The 11,147-nt window shown below is 34.8% G+C and overlaps 1 protein-coding gene across 1 annotated transcript; it reads right to left on the bottom strand.

Annotated features, from left to right (window-relative positions):
- Positions 1-530: 530 nt before the first annotated feature.
- Positions 531-6,985, bottom strand: LOC130048809 (uncharacterized). The gene is made up of 5 exons (XM_056145871.1): positions 6,874-6,985; positions 4,191-4,262; positions 3,935-4,025; positions 3,677-3,815; positions 531-3,506 (listed from the first exon to the last, which is right to left on the bottom strand). The coding sequence occupies exons 1-5, from the start codon at positions 6,983-6,985 to the stop codon at positions 3,153-3,155; spliced, it is 768 nt and encodes a 255-aa protein (XP_056001846.1). The 3' UTR covers positions 531-3,152.
- Between the last annotated feature and the right edge of the window lie 4,162 nt (positions 6,986-11,147).

Genomic DNA, 11,147 nt, shown 5'->3' with positions numbered 1-11,147 from the left:
ATGTTTGTGCATTTTATAAATAGGAATACATTCCTTATCTTATAAACGTGTATGTAGAAATAAAAAGGAGTATATGATAAATTCATCATTACAACAGTGACCCGACTCTCATTGACAGGCGCGTTTCATCAGATCAAATTCAACGCATCGAGTCTCGTTTGATGTGATAATCCGCGCATAACAAAGAAACATGGTCCGACTCTTCGGATCATGTTGTTGTCGCAAAAATATATATTTATCGTTTTCAGCACTTTGCCCGATGAAATACAATACACATCGTTTGTGATGTGAACCTTACTGGTGTTTCCACTCTTACGTGGCTCATTATATCAAAATTTTGATTAATGATTAATTCATGGTTCTTTAAAGCACCGTATAAGAAGTAAAATTTCACCGTCGAGAGAATGATACAATCTCTCAAGTACTTTATACTTTGTTTCTCTTGAGGATGATCAAAAAGGTAAGTTTGTTTTCAAATAAGAGATTTAAGAGTCCAAATTTCGCTTTGATTTGATGCATGATATGAATACCTAATACCAAGTTTTATTTTTCTTATTCGTTATTAACATAACATAGAGAACATATTAAACAATCATTAGAAAAAAATATTCACCCATGCACAAGTAATTCATATAAATATATATCACAATTTTGATAATGAATAAATACAATAATAGACTATATATACATTTAACCCGGAGGGTTTAACAACATGTCAACAGTCATCAGCGAATTACCGGGGCGAATTGGAGATTGATTAACATTAATAAAACAAGTATTTGAATGAAAAAGATATTTATGGAGAAATATAACGGTTATTTGGTTATACTGTTTTCAAATCGACGATTAGAATCGTAAACCAACTTGTGATTTAGAAATAAGATATTGTAGACTAATATATATTCTAAAATGCCTTATGTCTAACTCAACCTGGATGTAAGCCCTGATATCTTGTACAGTCACTAATAACGATAGTAATGAATTTTGTAAAATGTACTTACATAAATTCTGAGATTATAGTTTCGGGTAGATATAGTTCCGATAAAGTGAATGACATCAAATCTGAATGTTTAATTTTAGGTGCGAAAAACTTTTAAATACAGTTTAGGAGTGTAAATGTGTTGGCATGGGGTGCCTATACAGTCCGTGTTTTTTTTTTCAATGCATATATCTTGACCCACTTCGTGAGGGTTTGTTAATTACATATATCCCAACGACCAAGCTCGTAAAGTTTGAAGCCATACACGAACACCTCTACATTCTGGATGTTACTAGAGTGCTAATTACTAGAGTAGGCCTATAGTCTTATTTTTTTCACATACACTGTGCATTGAAAAAGTAAATACCATGTATTATTCGTCAAAATGTAATAGTATCCGGAGATGACGCATCAATATTCATGATTTATCAGGAAAAGGTCAAGCATTCTAAATACTATAGAATATGATTCGAAATATGCATTTCCTCTGCTTTTCCATGTATACATGTACATGTATCTGTACGTGTACATGTAATACCGCAAACAATGTACACATGAAATGTGCTTTTTGTTTCTGCATGATTACTGCTTGAATTGATGTGAAATTTGCGATCCCTTCATGACAAAAATACAGTCGGTACTTTTGCAAAAATGCACTATGTTTTGTTTAGACTGAATGTATTCATAACTGTAGAACATGCAGTTTCCAGATTCTGGTATATTTGATCATTTATTCATTGATTAAATCTATATATCGTTTTTCTTACCGGATCATGGAAAAAGTACAATCAAAGGGAAAACATCCGAATCATTCCGAATGAATAGTTAGTATTGTGTTCACCATGCGATCACCGTTCACAATGTGTTCGCGTTTGTGCTCCGTTCGCATTCTGCGTTCGCTCACCGTTCATCAAATTGCGCTCGGTGCTCGCCCTGCTTGCGTTCACCGTTCGCTCTGCGTTTGCTCTGAGTACATTCACCGTTCGCTCTGCATGCGTTCACCATGCGCTCACAGTTCGCTCACCGTTCAAGTGGGAAAGAAGAACGTTTCAGGGGTTGTACGGGTATTCCGTATTATCTATTAAAGTCCAGGCCCCAAGATCATTTAACAAACTCATACTCAAGTCAAAATTTCAATCTCTTGTAACATGTTCTTTACTTTTGAATTGAACCTCTTAATTTGCAGACACTTATAATTTGATGAAGCAAGATTTATGAAAAAAAAAATTAATCGTTCAGTTGTCTATCATTCCATCGCAGTGTTCCGATTTTGACTTATTCTATCTTGTGTGTTCCACAGAATCTTATATTATTTCAAGCGTATATTGATGATTTTTTAAAGACGGAATACAGACAGTAAATGCTTACGTAGTTTAAATATACTAAATCATGAATTTTATTACTTATATGTCGATAACCATATGATTTCAACAATGAATAAGCAAATGATTGCAAATATGCAAACAAAATAATACAAATTCAGAAGTGTTGCAAATGACATCATTTCTTGGAAATAACTATGTCAATGTGCTCCTTGAAGTTCCCGACCACAATGGCTCAAATATTTCTATTTACATTTAAATAATTGCAGCTAATATTTGCAAATGTTCGTTTAATTTATCTGAACTGGGTTTTTTTATACTTTGTGCTCAAGATCTCCCAAATGAAAATCTAAAACGGGTTCCAGTCGGGGGAATGAGGAGGCCAGACATTTGCTGTTTTGTAGCAGATAAGCTTCTTCCAACCAATCAGCGACTAGTTTCGTTATATTTGAGGCTGCGCCATTGTACTGAAACTAAATTTTGTTGGATTAAATATTCTTCGTTGTTCGTTCAGTATTTAAAACCATGGATATGCCACTTCTTTTTAAATGCCAAAAATTAAATAACATTAAAATTCACCAAAATCTTCGGAAGTGATTTTGAAATACGAATACAGAAATGATATTGAGAATGACTACACTTCTTGGCGAATTGTGATTGAATGCTGGAATTTAAATTGATTTTACCCTTTTGTCATTGATACATCTTAAATTAACAAATGCTTTGCTTAAAGACTAAATGATGCTCGAAACAACTCACGGCATTGTCCTTTGACATTTTAGATATAGTGTGTCTTATGAGTTATATCAACATTTACAAAGTACGAAATATTGCCGTCGTATAAAGCATCATTACTTGAGATTCATACATGTATCATCTGCTTTCTGTAGAACAAAATAGTCGGCATGTCCACTATCTGCCACAAACGTATCCTGCAGGATTTTATCACGTTCTGTTTCTTGATTTAACTCATTGACGTCTTTCAATAGCAGTTCCTCCTGCAGACCTGATGTTGATGTCTTCAGTTTTTTTAAAGAATGAGTGTGTGTATCTGACAACAAAGAATCTTTTGGATTTTGTGGAAGCAAGTACTCTTCGTCTCTCTCCGCGTCGTGAGGTATATCTGGTAGTTTGGAGTGTTTCCTGTCGTTTAACGCACTTCCCGTTGAACAATTAGAGGTGGTTTTGTCAAACACAATAGAGTGCTGTAGAACAAAATGAACGCCCGACATCAAATCATGGATGCCTTAATTTATACTGAATTTGTGGTTCGATTGTTCACGCAAAGGAAAACACTTTACTTAAAGAAATTAATTATTGAATTTGCATAGGTCGATATTTGTATACAATATAAACGGAGGTTTTATTAACTTACAGTATTGTCGGCCACGTCACTGTAGATACCTTCTTCCTGATGGCTGACGGTGGACATCTGTAGATTGTCAGTTCCTCTCGTGTGTCCGTAAGATGCGTTGATCATACCTTCATTACTTTCCGGTTTAGGTTCTTCGGTTCTATTTTGAGAAAGATAAATTTAGAGTGTGAAATAAAGGAGAGCATTTGAAATCCGTGTATAGTAATCACTTGTCATTGAAAATTCTAGACTAAGATATGAAAGCACATTACCACTAACCTTTTTCTTCGATACTCCCTGATAAACTGCATGAAGTATAAAATTCCTGCACCAATCCCTGCTGCAATGACGTGTGTAATGAACAAGATGCCTAAAACGAGTTCACACGATCATGAGAAAAGCTAGAATGTGGACTATATTTTCATATTGTTGAGTGAGGACAAGCTATGTAAAATGCATGGTAATGATAAAAACGATGTAGACGAATATTACAGTTGGATTACAGTAAAACAAGTTTGATTTTCTCGATACACACCCACATTACTACATTCAGGACAGTCATTTTGATGTCCAGAACATCTTCGACACTGTCTACATTTTTTCTTGCCTACAAGATATAGTGATGTGAAACACTTATTACGGTACATGTGTGAAATTAGAAACATTTATTGCTATAATTAACAATTCAGGTCTAAAAAAAAAACGTCCACTGCCTTCACCTGGGTTAGGTGTTCCGAGCACAATAACAGGAAATAAAAGCATATTCAAATTATAGTAAAATTCTTCCAAGCGTCTCATATTTCAACTACAAATGGTGTGTCAATACATGAACATCGTATTACGTGGGGAATTCCCTCGCTTAACTATTACGTCATCATACAAGTAACGTAGAACAATTTTTCGCTATACTTTCAGTTGTTTATCACCTCGGCACAGATGAAAGATGCACTCAAATAATTTATAAATTGGGCTTGATATGTCGACATTGTGACAAAGTAATCCGGACAGGCACAATATCCTCTCATATTTAGCAATTTCCATAATCGCGACTCAAATGTTGGACATTTCCAACATTTATTGCCAAATCTTATCTAAACGAGGGAAATAACCTTACCCTCCGTATCCAAATCCTATATCTGCAACTCGTCACCGTTAGGAGCATGCCTTGATCGAAATGAAATATCGTCATCTCTCATCTGTGCCCAATCAATATGTACACATGATTGACTTTCTTTATTATAAATGATTTTACGCATCACGGACAATTTTAATGTCACAATATGATATAAAGATTACCTTAGTGCACACTATATATAAAAACCTGAGATTTATGAAATGTGAAGATAACGAGCAATGATCAATATCATCATACATCATCAAAGACAGCTGAAAAACATCATTTGACAAACAGATTACACATGTGCGTCTTTGAACACTGAATAACGGTATTTAAAACATAGCGAGAAAATATTATGACATTTTCCCAGCAATACACAACTATAGAGCTGTATGTCATGTCTTACTTTTATATTGTGACGTCATATAGTATGCAGTGCACTGAGGTACACTGATTTCATTTTAACTTTACTTGTCATAACTTAACCCAACCGCATTGTTAAGTATATCAACTTCTCCATCGTCAACTTTTCATATTTATGTAGCAATATTCCATTATCACCTGCATATGATATTTACATCTCTCAACTGATTCGATATGCAAGAGCTTGTTCTTCGTATAGTCAGTTTTTAAATCGAGGCAGGCTACTGACAAACAAGTTGGTGGTGCACCTGATCAGGATATAGGGCTCACAGCGGGTTTCACCGGTCAACAGGGGATGCTTACACCTTCTAGGCAACTGATCCCACTACTGGTATATTCAGGCATCCGCGTTTTCCCAACTCTTTATTATGTATTCCTTATAGGAGTTATGATATTGATCATTGTTCGTTATCGTCACCTTTTCATCAATTTAATACGGTTTATATTCACCACAGGTTATATTGTGTTGAACGAGGACTTATTGTGTGAAAAAAGTGGGCGGTATAAATTAAATAAACCTGTGATACTCGTATCTAGATGTCTAGATTGTAGAAATTCCTTTATCTACCGGTAATCCCTAAAGTGAAACGTCCTGCTCAATCCAATTGGGTACCGTTTTATGATAACAGATTTTACATTTTATCTGTTTATCATAATGTCACAAATACGCCAATTGGTTCTTGACCTAGGCAGAATAAAACATTACCCATACACCCATTGATGGTCATAAAACATTTGCTACTGTTCACGTGTATCGCTTATCCTTCTAATTGATACATGATCATAATATTGTCATCGCGAAAATAAAACCCTCGCGGACTAATTTATTCTCCAGACACACTAAATGACTGTATTATCTCCAGCTATTGACTACAGACGCATGTACTTGCCAATATACATGATTTATTGTAAGTAGAGACAATTATATAGCTCGAATTTACTATTAACGAGTAGAAGTATAGGACTCTAAATACATGTTGCTAGGGTTCTCAGGTTAGACGATGAAACACCTGATAAATCAAATGGTATAAAATTCTATTATGTATTCCATTACATTCATAAATAATCAATCTGCATTACTACCAACGTTCATCCAGACATTCTGTATTTTTCCCAAGATACATCTATGCAGAAATTAATACAGAAAATCATCTTTTATTTTTCATTGGAAATTTACCTAGGCCTGGCACTGTACCACTATATAGAATGTGAATTGCGATAAGCAATCGCATAGAATGTGTAATATTAGATACCATTTCTAAGTTGAATTTTCCCCAGTTAATAAATTGAAGTCTATAAAAGCTGCAAGTGACTGACAATTGTAAAACTGTCTTCACCTACACTTATCACGGATATTTGAGTATTCTATATTTACAGATTTATATCTTTACTCTTTATAGTAAATTCGAACATAAACAACACCATTACCTGTGACCGTAAGCTGATTTACGCAAAACTTATACGGTATCAATTTTGATTCACCAGATGCGCAATTAGACAAATAATGTCTATTCAGTGATGATCAAGCTGAAATATTGGAAATCCAAAATAGCAATTATCTTTTTTTTAGTCCATAATTTTGTATTCAGTAATCTAACATCCGTTACCAGAGGAGTAAAATACAACTTTAAGAATCCACCCTCTCTCAATAAAGAAAACGAAAGGTCATGAAACTTACATGCGGGATTTGGATTCTCTTTATTTTCTGTTTTAGTAGCTTCTTTGTCCTCGCCGTCATTATCGTTGTTATCATCAACACCGACATCGTCACTGCGTTCTTGATTGGTCATTTCCTTATATGGGCTGCTCGTCTTAATCCCAATGTTTTTTAGGACAGTTGTTGTGTTTTCTGTTGAAATAATGTTGGTGTTCACTAATTTGAAAAAAAAGGAATTGTGCAAGTAATTACGCTCTTAAAAAGTTTCAGAAATCCTTCACAGGGAAGTTCGCATAGATTTATTGCTAATACCGTATCAATCGAATTTTAGCGAGGATTTCACTTTCGCATTATTGGCGACGGTGGTGAGGGAACTAAAATTGAATATTGATAATATTTATTCCATATCGGAAGTAATAAACTACCTTTCTTGAAATTATAAAGTCACTTATCATATATATACCCCTACTTTATGGCCTGATTCCTATATTTGTGTCTCGCTAGAAACACCACTTATACGTCAATTTAATTTTCCTTATAAAACGCAACTGATTAGTTATTTTGACTTTATCAAACAAGGTCGCTGTTACGTTGTGTAATGCGCAGTCTTGGGATTGATATCACAATGCGTGGCTCATCCTTTGCGATAGTAGCTACGATAACATTGTTCCGCATCACAACAATTCATGTTTACCACATTATATCTAATCTGTTTTCCAGTATCAAATTAATTTTTTGTGTACACAAAATAACTTGAGCAGTCTTTGCACTCCAAGCAAACAAAACGGAATTACCAAAGCGTCCTAACGGCGCGCTGTGATTGGTCATCCATATGATAGGCTAAGTACGGGGCCCTAAACAACATATTACATCATCTAAGTTTGTCTGGTCGGAAATTTCCACCCAAGACAGTGATGATAAGGAAACATACCAATTTGAAGCATCCCAAAAGGGGGGCCTCAAACAGAAAAATATCCATACCCAACATCCATCGAACGTGCAAGAAACAAATTTAGTATGTATTTAAAACATATATCTGTCATATTTCACTTATCCAAAAACGCACCATAGAACATACTAAATGAACACGTTACATAAAAGTAATTATCTACAATAATTACAATATTGGTGATAATTCAATTTCAGTTGTAAAATGCAGCTGATTAGCTTATTTGATTTTATCAAACAATGTGGCTGATAAATTGGGTGATGCGACCTCCTGGGATTACTAACAAAATGACTCCTCTGTTTGCATTTCGTACCTACGACATTGTTGTTACGCGTCATCAAATGGTGAAAATAACCAATAGTGATAAATCTCATGACACCTATATTCAATACAAAATAGAGAGTAGGGCAAACACTGATTACTGGATATACCAGGTGCATAAAATAGTGTAACGTATTTCATGAGATTTTATCAGCAACATATAACAATAATAAATATTACATGCATTTATGAATAATATTGGAGGTAGAATTATTCACTAATGTTCAATCGAATGTTAGTGTCATCGTTTGTTGTATATATAGTGAATCTGAGTTCGTGAATATTTTCAAGTGGCAAATATAACGAATATTAGATGCCAAGAATACCGGTCATGTTCTTGTCGAACTGATATGAATGTCCTTAGTAAAACTTTATGTATTTGCTTAGGAAGTAATTAAACAATGCAGATGGGAGTGGCTAGGGCACGCCATGAGAATGAACAAAACATGCCCAGCAAATGTCGCTCTCAGGTGGAATCCTGAAGGAAAAGAAAGAGAGGAAGACCAAAAGAAAGCTGGCGAAGAATGATAGATGGAGAGTTGAAAGAGATGGGACTAACCTGGAAAGAAGCAGAAAAGAAGGCAAGGGACAGACAAGTGTGGTGGAAGCTGATTTCAGCCTTATGTGCAGACATGCACGAAGAGGATTAAGTAAGTAAGTATAGGAAGTAGATCAGGGTGAAGGAATTTCATAATTTAATTTTTTTTTTAAATAGGTGGAGATGGTACAAGTGTTGTAAAATGTTCAAAATTTGAAAACCATGAATTCATATATGAAGTTAAGATCGAGGGAACAAGCCTGTCATTTCCATTTTCTTGCCGAGTTATCGTCTTGAAAAATATCTTCTGTACCCTCACCAAGAATCAGGGAGGGATAACAGATAGCTCAATATAAGTGGAGTAGACTATAACATGACTTATGATTACACTGTTACATGTATTGATATTGAACAAAGGTAATTAACTCAGGTATATGTTTTTAATTGTGTAATTACAATATAAACTTACGTGCTGTTCCTGTGTCGTAACAAGTGATATTCACGTTAGTGTTGTTATCTGAAGATGGGTTCATCCTTGAAAAGAGTACGTACTCCTTCTTATCTGAGATGACTGTGATTGTCCATGAATAACAACTGTAGCTTTTAAACCTTAGACATCTTCCTTGAAAACTACATTTGATCTGTCTGCATATTTCGAGATCATCTGAGTAAAAAGAGAAACTAAATCAGTGAATAGATCCACTTCCCCATGATAAGCACACCTATTCTTAAACACAAATCAGTTAATAGACCCGGTTCCCATTATAAAAAATTTATTATGTATTTCAGGACGCATGATGTGAACAAAAAAAATGAATGCATGAGTTGTATATAGATTATGGCTTAGTTTGGTTGTAATAGATACAAATATAAAATCCTTTAAAATGATCATAAGATTGATGGATTGTTTTGCTGTTTTCCGCCACACTCAACATTTTTTCAGTTATCTGGTGGCGCCCAGTTTTTATTGGTGGAAGAGAGAACCCAGATACAATGTGCCTGGAAAGAGACCACCGACCTTCCGAAAGTAAACTGGGAAACTTTCTCACTTACCGGCGCGAGTGGGATTTGAACCCGCGCCGACCAGAGGTGAGAGGCCATGTGATTTTGGGCGCTATGCTTTAGCCACTCGGCCACATAGGCTCTGGTGATAAGAAGGCATCTTCGATTTTCTATGATGTTCGTTGTACCCCTCTCTATATAACTCTATACTCCAGTGTTTTAGGACTTAATTGAAAAATCATGGCAATAAATTACATTCCATACGGTACATTGTATTCGATTTACTTATAAAGATATACATTTAATATGTATTATCATTAAGTTTTAAAAAAGGTTTGTTTATAACAAGTGTCGTTAATCCTCTATTTAATTCTCACATCTTCTATACATTTGTATATTCAATTTGGAACTTACATAAATACAATTCCAAGACCAGTAGATGTCGAAAGATGACCATGATCTCGCTTCACAGCACCACCTGTTAAAAATTTGATTAACGAATGAAGTTTTCACGCTCCTTTCTACCTTCGTAAGGACATTACAGTTTTCAGAGACAATGCAAGCATTTAGAGTATTACAAACAAGGAACTCTTATGATCCATAAGTAGTATCGCCCGGCGCAGGGTTTGAGGATGCTGTTAAAAAGAATGTTTTTTTTATATAAACTGTTGTTTCTTTGTTTTGTTATTTCTTTATAACAAAATTAGAATGATGACTCACTAACGGCATAATTGATCATTCAAAGTAGCCAATCCTGGCCTCTGTATCGCTTATCAGTTGCTTGTCGTTGTCGACTTTGTTTTGTTTGATACAACTTTCTTACATTAACCTTACTGTTTCCTTTGAACTATTCCTCTCTATTTCTACGTTCAAGTACCATACGCGCTTGGATAGTTTAGTAACTTTAAGTTCTATCTTGCTCTACTTTGAATGCGTTTTTTTAAATTTTCGCTCACTTAAGCTGAACTCTTGTCTTTCTTATTCAAATTTGTACAGCGTTCCTCCGTCTGTTTGTCGTCTGTGACGTAACGTATGTCATCTGTCATTTCTAGGCTATGAGATGTTTCTGTTTTCTTCATTCTGCTAAAAAATCACAGGGTTTAGCAGCCAATTTCTACATTTAAATTTTGCGTCAATTTGTACACGTTATCCGCGTGCTACGTCATCGTTTTTAGGGCACATATATTTTTTGTGTATGCACGAGCTCGCTGCGAAGAATGTGGATGTTATGTTCCTGTTTCACTAGACATTGTACTGAACTGCTGTTTCCTAGAGAAACTACTTATTCGGTAAGACAATGATGAACATTAGCACATTCCATAGATTTATTTGAAAACGTGTATTATTTGAATTGATAGTGTATAAAGCATGTTCTCTGAGTAAACACGTGTGTACGTAGTTCATGTCCTGGATATCTATGCAAACTATGTTTACAGAATTACAGTATTGTGCAATATAATTCAATGATAGTATAAAGATGTATAT

Source organism: Ostrea edulis, chromosome 7, assembly GCF_947568905.1.
Source record: "Ostrea edulis chromosome 7, xbOstEdul1.1, whole genome shotgun sequence".
Taxonomy (NCBI): domain Eukaryota; kingdom Metazoa; phylum Mollusca; class Bivalvia; order Ostreida; family Ostreidae; genus Ostrea; species Ostrea edulis.
Note: the sequence above shows the minus strand (reverse complement) of the source record. Positions and strands in the feature narration are given on the sequence as shown.